At 37.5% G+C, this 13,624-nt stretch overlaps 1 protein-coding gene across 1 annotated transcript in view; it reads right to left on the bottom strand.

The window, feature by feature from the left end:
- The window catches only part of CTNNA2 (catenin alpha 2), a 524,185-nt gene that overhangs the window by 366,226 nt on the left and 144,335 nt on the right, over positions 1-13,624 (bottom strand). Inside the window, exons 5-6 of the mRNA XM_061992337.1 lie at positions 12,462-12,581; positions 10,226-10,492 (exon numbers count right to left, since the gene is read on the bottom strand). Coding sequence (XP_061848321.1) covers positions 10,226-10,492; positions 12,462-12,581 — 387 coding nt within the window. The remainder of the gene's footprint in view (positions 1-10,225; positions 10,493-12,461; positions 12,582-13,624) is intronic.

The following is a 13,624-nucleotide window of genomic DNA, read 5'->3' on the forward strand; positions in this document are numbered from 1 at the left end:
TAACTATGTCAGTCTTCCTTTTACTAGGAAGCCCCAAAATGTACCCAGAAGGCCTGAGGCACTTTAACACACTCCAAATATAGGAGGAAAAGAAAAATCACTCTTCTTGACCTACTGCCTACACTCTTACATGCAGCTTCGTAGGTGATAATCTGCACAGCTGATTCAGGCTAAGCTTGCTGTCCAGCAGGATGCCTTTGTTTGTCCCACTGCTTTAACCCTAACATCATACAAAATGACCAGAGCTCACTTTCAGACCTTTCTGAATTCACTTTTAAACCAAGAAACACTGCTGGGAAAGAAAACCTTAGAGAATCTAAGGCAAAAAAGAGAACTTTCTAAAAAACATAATAAATAATGGTCTAGTACTTTCTGATGAGAAATAAATATCATCAGAATAGATATATTCTATTATCATTATAATTATATAATAAACCATATCTTCTGTATATCCAAATAATTTTTATATAAATAAATTCTAAATAAAGTGCATTTTATATGTGGGGTTTTTTTTATTCTAAACATTTCTCAAATATCTCAAAAGACAAAAGTTTTGGAGCTTTGGGAAAAAGAGAACAGAGAAAAGAGCCTGCAACATGACAGTTCTTGACATTCAGTTCCCTAAGAGACATTATTTTTTACTTCTGAAAGGTTTTACTCCTTTTCAAAGAAAGCTTGGTACTTTCAGTCTATGTTATGACACATACAATGTTCTTATATATCTATTAACATCATGTCAACAAGGAAATAATGTCTTCTTGGAAGGAAAAAAAACAGTCACCAGGAAATCTGGCTAAATAAACTCCTTTAAAAGTCCCAAGTTCTCACGACTTCTTCATAGTCAGTTAGTGAAGGATGAATGCAAATGAATTGAATTGTTTTCCATTTCTAATTAGTTAAACAACATGAAAGCCATAAATCAAGGACTGACATCATAACTCAGGCCTTCTAATTAAATGTTTCAAGCCTCTTTACAACGGCAGACAGATTAATGTAAACTGTAACTTTCACTGTGAAGATACATAATTTTTGGCTTAGTTTCTGAAACAAAGTCCAAGAAAAGTAATTTAAATATAATTGGAGACTTATTTAAAACCTGAAATTTGTGATATCTTCTTTAAGCATATTATAGTTAACTAATTTCTCCTGTACTCTCCATTTAAAAAAATATAAGTCTGTGTGTGTTTATAAAGTAGTTACAATGTTTCCACAGAGAATAAAAACTTGCAGAAAAGAGACCTCTTCGTACTAGTTAGTATTAGAAGTCATCTTTATCTTGCTCAAACAGGAATAAACTACTACAAATAGTAATGAACTACAGGGCATCACGCTTGAAATTTAAAGTATCAGACAAATTATTTACACTTCAGGTAAAATACTGAAAATAACCACATATTCTATATAACTGCATTGTGTTATAAGAGAATACATACTTATTTCATTTGGTGAAATTTATATGGAATGGTATACGTTTTCAATAATACAAATAAAAATCCAACAGTTATTATAAAGTAAATCAAAACCATTCATCTTTTAACACCATTTTACAACTCCCAAAGAAGTATGATTATTGTATCACTGTCAGTGTTGTCCAAATTAAGTACTGAAAAAACTTATTTACTATGTGCATTACCTTACTGCTCTTGAAAAAAAAACTACTCATTTCCACTAGTAGAGTCTTAAGGAAATTACAGCAGTTTCTTCAGAACTTTAGCTCTATTTACTTTTTAAACACATTACTAATATTCGTGGTTTAGGGGGCTGGAGGAAGTTCCAGTTCTGAAAAAGTTGATTAAAAATGTGTGTAAACTCATTTTGCAAACTCCATGGATAGACTCATAAACTTTAAGGGTGCTCAGTATTTTGGTAAGCTTGAAAAAAGCACACCAAAAACATCATTTTTTAAAATCACAGAATCACAAGGGCTGGAAGGGACCTCAAAAGCTCATCCTAGAGTAGAATCAGAGTAGAAGCATAGAATGATAGGGGCTGGAAGGGATCTTTAGAGATCATTCAGTCCAAACCCCCTGCAGAAGCAGGGTCACCTAGATCAGGTTGCATAGGAATGTGTCCATGTGGGTCTTGAAGACCTCCAAGGAAGGAGCCTCCACACCCTCCCTGGGCAGCCTGTGCCAGGGCTCCCTTACCTGAACAGTGAAATAGTTTTTTCTTATGTTTAAGTGGAACTTTTTGTGTTCCAGCTTCATCCCATCACCCCTGGTCCTGTTGCTAGATACCATAGAAAAAAGGGATGTCCCAACCTCCTGACATCCACCCTTTAGATATTTATAAATGTTAATAAGATCACCCCTCAATCTCCTCTTCTCCAGACTGAACAGCCCCAGATCCCACAGCCTTTCCTCGTATGAAAGATGTTCCATACCCCTGATCATCTTGGTGGCCCTGCGCTGGACTCTCTCCAGCACTTCCCTGTCCCTCTTGAGCTGAGGAGCCCAGAACTGGACACAGGACTCCAGATGAGGCCTCACTAGGGCAGAGTAGAGAGGGAGAAGAACCTCCCTTGACCTGCTCACACAGGAACTCATCCAGGTGGGTCTGAATGTCTCTAGAGAAGGAGACTCCACAATCCATCTGGGCAGTCCCTTCCAGTGCTCCCTCACCTCAACAGGGAAAATCTTTTTCCTTGTGTTTCTTTGGAACCCCTCGTCTTCCAGCTCGTACCTGTTGCCCCTTGCCCTCTCATTGGCCATCACTGAGAACAGCCTGGCCCTATCCTCCTGACATCTGCCCTTTTTGTATTTTTAAACCTAAATGAGGTCAACCCTCAGTCTCCACAAGCTCAAGAGCCCCAGCTCCCTCAGCCTTTCACTGGAAGGGAGATGCTCCACTCCCTTCATCATCTTTGTGGTCTTGCACTGAACTCGGTCCCAGTCCTTCTGGAACTGAGGGGCCCAGAACTGGACACACTATTCCAGATGTGGTCTCACAAGGGCAGAGCAGAGCAGGAGAAGAACCTCTCTCGACCTACTGCCCACAGCGCTTCTAATATACCCCAGGATGCCATTGGCCTTCCTGGCCATGATGGCACATTGCTGGCTCATGCTCATCCTGCTGCCGACCAGCACTTCCCAGGTCCCTTTCCCCTGTACTCTAGGAGTTCATTCCCCAACCTGTACTAGTACAGGTATAGGGTTATTCTTTCCCAGATACAAGATCCTACACCTGCCCTTGTTGAATTTCATTAGATTTCTCCCTGCCCAACTCTCCACATCTTTCAGGTCTCGTTGAATGTCAGTACAGCCTTCTGGTTTTGTCAGCCACTGCCCCCGGTTTAGTATCATCAGTAAACTTGCTGATAGTGCCTCTGTTCCCTTATCAAGGTCATTAATGAATATATTGAACAGTACTGGTCCTGACACCAATCCCTGAGGGACTCCACTAGACACCAGACTCCAATTAGATCCTGCCCCATTGATCACCACACTCTGACTGCCCTTCCCTTCTCTTCCCTCCAACCAGTTAAAAATCCATCCCACTACCTGAGCATCCAGCCCACACTTTCTCAGTTCTGCTACGAGGATGCTGTGGGAGATGGTTAATTAAATCACAGAACCTTAGAGCTAGTGACAAAAAGATTCTTAAATTATACCGTTGCTATCACTAACAATAAACATTGTGACAACATTTTTGGAAGAAAGAAAAACAAAATACCAACAAACTGGTCTGAAGAGATTTCCTGTTTGTACAGTTGTTTATATGTGTATAAAAGTAAAAGTGGCTCCTGTTGGGTCCTTTATATAATTTACTCTGCTTTGCACTTTAAAACACACAAACAAGAAACCCCCAAAAGTTATTTCTTCTTGCAATTGAGTAAAAGTGAATTTTTAAAGAAACTACTTCTTATTTAAGAAATTATATCAAAGAAGCCCAGTATCAGTTTGTTCTGTTCTAATAGGAAAACACTCTATTTGAGAAAAGAAATATTTTCAAAGCATTGTTTAGCAAAATATACCACATCACACAAAAACCCAAATCAAAGTTATAAAAACAACTCCTGCTCTTCTATAAGGCTGTGGGAGGAAGGAAAGTGGAATTGGTTTTTCAGACTTATTCTCAAAGATAGGAAAAGCATCTTTGAGGGCAGAACACCACAGTTATGAATCTAATATGAGACATTGTAAGGGAAAAAAGTACAGTTTTAAAACTACTCATATAAGACAATGTAGTAGCATAGGAATGATACAGAAGCTGCTGCAATCATTCCACTGTCTAGCTGGGGCTCTGCAGATTAATTATCATAGACAGAAATACTTTTGAGTAAGAAACTTCTGTATAAGACAGTTTTACAAAAATTTACATCTAAGAAAATCCCAATAAACTCAAACAGTTGATTACATACCACAGTAAGAACTACAGAACAGGAGAAGAGGCACTTAATTGGAATTTAGGGCTTTGCACGTCCTTTATTGACTCTCGTATTAATGCACTGTGTGACTGTGGACAAATGATACCTCCTTTCTCCCATTTCTCTTTCTACACTTTATTAATTCATCTATTTAGAATGTAAAACTTTCAGAGCAGAGGCCATTTCGGAACATGCTTCTCAGTGATTTAGCATAAGGAAAATGGAATTTTTAAGCAACAGCCACTATAAAGTGAACAGCATGTCAGAAGAAGGAACCAAAACCACAGTGACAAATGCCATTAAAAAATCAAAATGATAGATACCTTAGATAAACAGTGTCACAACCACAAGGTGGTATGAAAAACTGCCTTTGTGTGAAAAGATATACTGAGATATATAGGTTTGCAGAACAACTTGGGAGTCAAGACTGTATAAATAAAGTGCATTCAATGCATTTCTTTGTCAGAAGTGCCTGCACTATGATGAAAACAAATGCAGTGAGCTTGCAGGATTGGTTTATGTACATACGTCAGTGTCCCCCAAAGTGCTAACAAGGCTATTTAGTTCCTGTTTAGTGATAAATCAAATGTTTGTACCTGTCACTATGCTGTGCTTCACAAACACACCATACAGCTATACTCTGTGACAGTACAGTGCCACACTGCAGCTTTCAACGAGCTGGCCTGGTGTGTTAAAAGACCAGAGAACTAATTCAGAGAAATAAATTAATACCTTTCCTTTGGGGACAGTGGGATGACTAAATTCACAGCAGTATGGCAGTAGTAAATTGAAGTTGAAACACACAACTGAGAGCAGTTGGAGTAGCAACAGCCCTCTACAGCCCCCAGCAGTCCTCTCATTCTCAAAATGTAAATGAAGATGTTGTTTCCCTGAAATATTGGTGCTGTTCACTTCTCACAGACACGAGTTACAGAAGGAGATGGTGATAAATAGACTCAGAATAGTACCAAGTGAAGTCTAATTGGGAAATTCCACTAAGTGCAACTTTTGAGCTATTATACATAATCCGACATCATTGGAATATATTTTGAATGTAACATTTCAGATAGTCATTATTAACAATTATTAAGTGACCTGTAATATATCGAGCAATAATGAGCTAATTGCATTGCTACAGAAAACATATTTCCCTATATAGATATTGATTAGATATTTCTGAAATGTGTTTTATTTGTGTATTTTGACTATCTCTGACAAATTGTTTGGATGAGGGTTCACTACAAAAACTCCTTTGAAAATAAACTCATTGCTGTTAAATTTCAGCACATTGAATGTCTCTGACAGGAAAACAGGCAAAGCACCTGATCTGTTGGCATACTACTTTGTCCACCACCAAAGAAGTGGTATCAATGCAGTATGGTTAATCTTACAAATAGCACTTCTGATTGCCATATCTTTTTACAATCACTAATTTACTATACTGGAACTCTTCAGGGGAAACAAATAAATAAATAGATAAATCCTATCAAGAATCCCACTAGATGGTGCTGCTGTACAGCAAATGCAGATCAGCAGCACCAGCTCACCGCTGAAGGCAAAGGAAGGTACCATGGATCTGAATACCAGTAAGGAAGGTGCTGCACTTACAGAGGTCACACTTCAACTATGCCTTTGATATGAAAATCCTGTCATTTCCAGTGCAGTCCCTCATACTCTAGAGCTCATTTGAAAAATTATATACATTCCCACACATAATAAAAACAGTAATCATAATGTGTCAAAAAGTCAACAACTAAGATTGAAGTGATTAAAGCAATTTGAGGTTCTTGCTGCTAAACTATTCTAGTTGTGCATGTAGAATTCTGGTGGAAAAAACACACAAAAACCCAACAAAAGTAGTATACAGAAGAGGTTGTGCTGGGCAAGAAAGTGCAGCACTGGCAAGAAAGAAAAATCTTCTTCACCCTCTTAAGAGTTATCAGGACTCTGAAAATTTACTCTGCTTCTTCCTGCCTTGAAAGGTCAGTTCAGTACCCTCAAATACAGTTTTCTGTGAAGTGATTAACTTTATAAGTATACTATAAACCAAAACATTGTGCTGTTGTTCATTATTTTCTTGATATGCGAAGGATGACCATTCTATGGTCTTTTTTCCCCACTGAGGAGAGATGTGAAGAGCACAGAAAGTGCCAAAGGTTCTTATTACTGAAATGAAGCTTTCGAAGCATCAGGATGTAGCTCAACTGACTTGAAATGACTGACTCAACACCCTTCCAGTTTAAAAGCCACTTCAGCTGCACAAGGGAAAAACAAAATCCAAAACAAACCACCTGCATCTCATTCAAAGTCAAATACAACATTATTTGAATTTGCAACACACTTTTCTGCAGTGCATAACAACACAGGCATTCCTATTTAAATTCAGTATATACAGGAACAGTCATTCTGCTGTGCTTCTCTAGACACTACAACTCAACAGGTCCAGTCTCAGATTGCTATGTGGGATGTGTAAAAATACTTGTGTAATTGGATTTTATTATTTTTGAGACTGAAACAAACATGTTTCAAGTCTTATTTTGGAGCTCACATTTTGTCCTTTTGTCTCCAGCATCACAAATCACTTCCCTGAAGAGCATATTTACTAGTAAATTGAGATATCATAAATATTCTGCAAAATTCCATTCTCAGGCTGAACATCTAGAACAAGTCCTCTCTCTAGTACACATACAATCATAAAACTGTTTGCTTGGAAAAGAGCTTTAAGAACACCAAGTCAAATCCTGACCCTCACCCTGCCCAGCCCAGCACTACCCCATGGCCCTCAGCACCTCAGCTCCACTGCCTTGGAATCCCTCCAGGGCTGGGCACTCCCCCACCTCCCTGGGCAGCCTGGCACAGGGGCTGACAACCCTCTCAGGGAAAAAGTTCTTCATGAGCTCTAATCTAAACTTCCCCTGGAGTAACTTGAGCCTAGTTCTTCTTGTGCTGTCACTTATTACTTGGGAGTAGAAACTGACTCCCAACTTCCTACAAGCTCCTCTGAGGGACTTGCAGAGAGATCTCATGTCTCCCCTCAGCAACCTCTTCTCCAGGCTGAACATCCCCAGAGCCCTCAGCCATTACTCATCAGAATATTTTCAGAATTCACAGTAAGTTCTTAATAAACTTTTCTGTGTAACTTGGATAAACTGGGGCAGGTGTCATGAGGGGAGACAGAAGATGCACCCTCAGCTGCAGTAAGAATGCCAAAATTTTTCATGAGCATAAAATATATTCCAGATTTTACTAATAAAACCATGAATATCTGAATTTAAATGTTCTAAAAGTAAAGTAGGAACGTTTAAGCTAAAGGACAAAAAAATGAGACATTAAACATGTACTTTTGCAATCAATCAACTTCAAACAGCACTTTATAGCAGCACATCTAAGAAGAAACAGATTTGTGAACTCTCCTCATGTCAACATAAATTATCTCTGAGAAGTTCCAAAGCTGTGCTGCTAATAACTCACAGATGACTTCATATCACAAGTCACCATTGTACAGAGTCTGATCACTAACTTGACACCAAACAATAGCTGAAGTGCTTGAAACAGGTAATTATTTATATTACATGTGATGCTATTTTGATTGACAATGTTTTCAGAGGATGTGCACTGCAGTTATGTGAAGCATTAAGCCACAGAGAGTTGATTCTGAAATTCAAAATAATGAAGGCTGAGAAGTGCCAAATACAATGAAGAAAACCTGAAAACGTTTAATATAGAAGAATTAACTTGTCACATCACACAAATTCAGTGTGCACTTCATACAAAATACAACTTTATCTCAATCAATATGACTGAGAGTGCAAAAGTGTTTGCAACAGGAAATATAAACTTCCCTTCCCTTGAAGAAATATATTGTCAGCATGAAAGTTAAACTTTTTTCTCTACCTCTTTTTCACCCATGACACAGTTTCACCAGTCTGGTAATTTTTCTTGCTTTCTCGCTTGTGAAATATAAACATCAATTCACAATCATCTCACCACCACAGCTGTAAATTTTGGTTTTCCCTGGACTTTAGGGAATGTCATCTCCGTTGAAAAATTAAATGAGAATAAATCTCTTTCAAGAGATATGCAGCAAAGCAAAACAACAGGAAATATGGTTAGAAAGCAGACAAAACAACACTTTCAATCTTTATATATTCAGTAAGTCAGAAGAGAAAGTTTTCATTTAGTTTCTTAAAATTAGGAAGAGAAAATCCTCAAAAAGGACGGGTTGTCTTTTTACATGTAACTGAGAACAGAACACAATACTATGGCCATAGGTCTCATACACACGTTTGTGATGCCTGCAGTCTCACACGAAGAGGAAAAGCCTTTACCTGAGGAGAAAAGTAATGTACAGTTGTTCCAACAAAGAGGCAGGGAATATCAAATGTCTCACATAGTCTTCTCTAAATTGACTTTCACTGAGCACACTGACCCTCTTTCCATTGAATAGTAGCCTTTTCCAGAGAGCAGCAGCATCATCAGTTTGGGATTGAGAAGTCACATGTTTTCTGTTACTGTTTGTCAAACCTCTGCTGTCCATAACATGCAGAGTCTCCCACAGAAGCCAAAGTACAATCAGGTCAAACAGCAGTATTATTCTCCAGATCTTACCAATAAGGGATGTATGAGATTAGGAGGCCCTGAAAACCACACAGAATTCCTTAAATCTTCATCCACAATAGTTTTACAGGTAAAACTATTGCTCTTAAAAAAGCTTCTTAAAATAACATCAGTATAGACGATGCAGGCAGTGATATTTCATTTAACCTGAAAAGTGTGATGGAATTGGAGTCAACCTCTGGGTCCTGCAGTAGTTCTGAATGGTTTGACTCTCCTTGCTTGACGCTTGCTACACCTATCCACACATTCTCTGCTGCCATGTTTCTGCCTCTAACCCCACTTCCCTTTTGCTATCATTGTATACTCATTTTCTGCCATTTTTCAGTATCTTACTCAGCCCTGGAGCTTCCATTGATCCTGTAATATTTACCCTACTGTCTCCACAGTAAATTCAATGACAGTAAGTCACAGAAGGAGAAGACAAGTCCAGTCCAACATGAGATGAGATCAGCCACCTGCACTACAACTCCACTTTCAGCCCTAAACAGAGCAGGATTGAGTAGTTGGTTGGTACATGAGAATGAAAGAGGAAAATATTTTCAGATACTGTCTGCAATGAAGGTTTTTGGTTTCAATTTTCTTAGGAAAATTCCTTAAGGAAAGGAAAAAATTGTAAGACATGGCTGGCAATAAAATTAACAGTTGAATAATTAGCTGTCAAGAAAGTTGCATAAGCAAAACTGTAGCTATTGCTGGAATAGAGGCTGCAGCCCTTTGCCTGCAGTTGAAGTGACTGGTATCACCTGTGCTTGAAATGTGCTTTTTTTTCTACATCTTATCAATATGATTCATGATTCTAGTTGAATGTTAATGTTCCCAGGATGCTCAGCTCCATCACCATCTTTATTTTATTGTCTTGACTTCCAGACTTGCCAGACAGTCATGATTTTCAACCATTCAAACAATCACAGATCTTGGTCACAGAACTAAACTGACAGATTAATCAGACTCTGCGTTATTTAGAACAATGTAGCCGGATCTTTCAAGGCCACTAAGGCAAAAGACATCTTCCTTCTCTTTATCACAGATACCACATATAAGCACAAATAACTCCTTATAATTCAACTCCATTAGCATCAAACAACTACTCCTCATTAAAAATAGCACAAATCAATGTCTGTAATTTTCCTTTGCAGTTTGAATGAAAAGGGAAATTTAAGTCCCGTTTAAAAATCACTTAGTTAAAAGCATTATAGATTTCATGGAGGAACACCTGATTTTCCATACATTTCTGATACTTACATCAAATTCATTTAGTGCAGCAGCAAGCTCTCCTATGCCAGTGTGCCCCTTGTTCTCATCAGTGGGCGAAGTGGCCTGGGCGGCATTGGAGATGCCAGCAATTGCCTCTTGTACCTGCTTGAAGACATAGTCTCTGTTGGCCCTTGTGGCTGCAACATCAGGATGACGGAGAAATGCTTGGGATGCAGTATACAACATCGTGGCATTTTTCTTCAGAGCACCTCGAGCTGCAGCCATTTCATCCCTGCAGTGAGGATCTTTCAGTTCCTATACAAAAACACATCATTTTTATACATGTGAATGAAATTTTTCATGTTAGAATGTATTACCTACACAGCTTAAGGATCCATGCATAGTCTGGTGATTGAGCAGAGATGGAGTCAATGGTAGAATCTACCATAAACCATAGAAAGAAATCCCTCTCCTATCCCAAGTCCATTCCTTCTACACAGCTACAGTCTGCTCACAGTATGGACTATCAAAGAGTATAGATGCTTCCCTTATTGAAAGAGCCACAGAAAATCTATATAAAATATTAACTCTTCTGATTGCTTGAGTTCACTCTGCTCATTCCATAAAGGCAATGAGAGTGCAAACACCCTGTTGCAGCAAGTGCCATATTTTTGTAAGTACCTTATAAAATCATCATAAGGTAAACTCTGAAAAAAAACCCCCAAAATATTATATTGATGAACACATTTTTTAGTTCTTAAGGACCTAATAAATATGCCACTCATCATTTTTAGCCTTTTTTTCTCATTTTGCTGTATCCTTCATATCACCTTGTTTCCACTGACAACATGCATCAGGTACTGTACAATATGTCACTAGAATAATCCATGAATGTATTTAATTATAGAATACAGTACACTAGTCAGGAAAGTCTTTCATGCATTAGGTAAGGCAGACCTAACAATATCCATAAGGAATAACAAAACATTATTACTTGCATTTTAAAAGTATGAACAGAAGTCTGGAGAGCTGAAGTGTTTATTTATGTTCACACGTAACTAATAGGTAACAGTTTGCAGAGAGAATTAAGTTCTTAAAAGCTTTATCAGTCTTCAAAACAAAATAAACTAAAGGTAAATGTATTAATATCTAAGTAGTAGTAGTACAAATATTCCAATGCTGTCAGGATTTTCCAGTTATATGGAAAATCTTTCTATCATTATAAAAATGCACCTTAAGAAGAAAACTTCAACAGCTTTATAGTTAAGACTTTCATCTTTCCACACCTTCAACAAGAGTTTAAGGGACATACACTTTCATTAGTTTCTACATTTTTCTCTTTTTCCCATAATTGTAGCTGTATTTGCATAAGAGAACTGTCTGACCATACAGAATAGTACGTAGTTCACAGAATCATAGAATCATAGAATGGTGAAGGGACCTTTAGAGATCATCTAGTCCAATCCCCTGCAGAAGCAGTGACTAGAGTTTAAATATAAAGCTTATTTAATTTCAGTGTAACTCTGAAAATGATATATTTCAATAGAAAATAAAAGAGTGGAACATAAGAAAACTATTATTACTGTAACACAGAAAATAGACCGATAAATGTGGAAAGGAAGCTTTCTATTGTGGTGTGCTACACAATACAAAGATTGCATAATCCTGAATGACTGGTGGTAATCAAACACAATCAAAGTTAGAGAGATATCCAACAACTCCACATTGACAGCCATGTCTGGAATTTTAAATAAAATGGCATTCAGAAGAAAGTTATCTCCATTGCAAAGTCATACAATAGCAGGCATTGAACATATGTCACCATGACTTTCTGGTCTTTTTCCATCTGTCTTACAAATGAATAGAGTACTAGGGGTTTTTTAAGTATCTGAAAATTAATAATGAGAGTTTAAAACACAAAGTAGATTTCTGTTCTTCTCAAATTTGAATTACACTAGACTACGAAGGAGCTTGTGCTTCACCTAGCTGTTACAGTGACCTCAAATCAGCATAGGTTAGAATTCAATGGGAATAATCAGTAAATGAAAACTATTCTTTCCTTTTCATCCTTCATTCTGCTGTTAACTGAAGCGGCTTGGAAAATACTCATCAAGAAATTGCATCTTTCATAAATTTCATCAGATTCAAAAATATCAATGCAATTGAATTATAGGCCACGACACAGCAATGACTTATTGTACATTTTATACCAGACTTCAACTTAAAATACACGACCTCAGAACCAAGCCCAACCTTCTCAACCACTCCTTCAAGACGTACTCACCTGTTGTCGTCTGGCAGCTACATAGTTCAGTTTTACCATCTCTTTTCCAAATTCTTTAAAGCGATTTGCTAAATCTTGCTCATTTGTTGCATTTTTCACTGCTTCTAGTGCTTCCTCTACCTGGAACATAAGAAATCAACTGTGTTAGCATCTCAATCTGAGTGCACCCTTTGACAAAGTCTGTAATTATTCTATCCAATACTCTCTATTATAAGGACACAATTTAGCTTTTATGTCCATCACTGTACGGTGGCTTTATTACAGTCCCACTAATTTTAATGAAGTTTCTTAATAAAGAAGCTGTCTGATTGTCATTCCACATTACTTTCCATTTACTGTGCTTTGGGATGATGTAAAGCTAATATAAATGGCATATTTCTATTCATTTCCCCACTTGCAGTTATCAGATTAAATGTTTAATATCTGTGGGGTTTAAAACAAAAGAGATGAGTATGTTATTCATGTGTGGTACAGGCTTTATGGGAAACCAGAGGAAGCTATTAATTCTGGTCAAGAAATAACATTTTAAACATAAGCTCAAATGTACCATTAAGATTTAAATTTACCATGATATCCAAAACTCTGTATCTTTGTGAAATAAATGAAACAACAGATTTAACTCAGAATGTATTTATTCATTCTTTTTTTCTCCCCTCTCAGCTTTGTCACTTTAAAATGGAGAAAATAATCTACCACAGAAAACATTCCTGCAGTTACCCTGATGCACCTGTAGATAACAGGCAAAGGTATAAAATCCAGTTATATCACCAAATCTACTGTGAAACTTTACTTTGCATACAGCAAGAAAAAACACCTGAAGGGATAAAATGCTCTTTTCATATAATTAGTAAAGGAAATTTTCCTGTGAATGGATGGGAATCCAAAGCTGTATTTCACTCCCTCACAAGATAAAAATGCAATTCCAGGCAAAAACATTGAAAAATGGAAAGCTTCTATTCATCCTTCTTTCTGAAACCTAGTGCTTCAATTCACAAGAATGTACAGAAGATTTCAACAGACAAACTTTCCCCTCAAAGAGAAACCTCTAATTTTGAAGCTGACAAGTACGAGCACAGGTTTGCACCTTAGTCTCTAAATCCCTAAGTTCAACAGTAGCTGGAATCTAATGAAATCAGAAAGGCAGAATTATGTGCAGAACCTAC

The sequence above is a fragment of the Colius striatus genome, chromosome 3 (assembly GCF_028858725.1).
Source record: "Colius striatus isolate bColStr4 chromosome 3, bColStr4.1.hap1, whole genome shotgun sequence".
NCBI classification, from domain to species: Eukaryota; Metazoa; Chordata; class Aves; order Coliiformes; family Coliidae; genus Colius; species Colius striatus.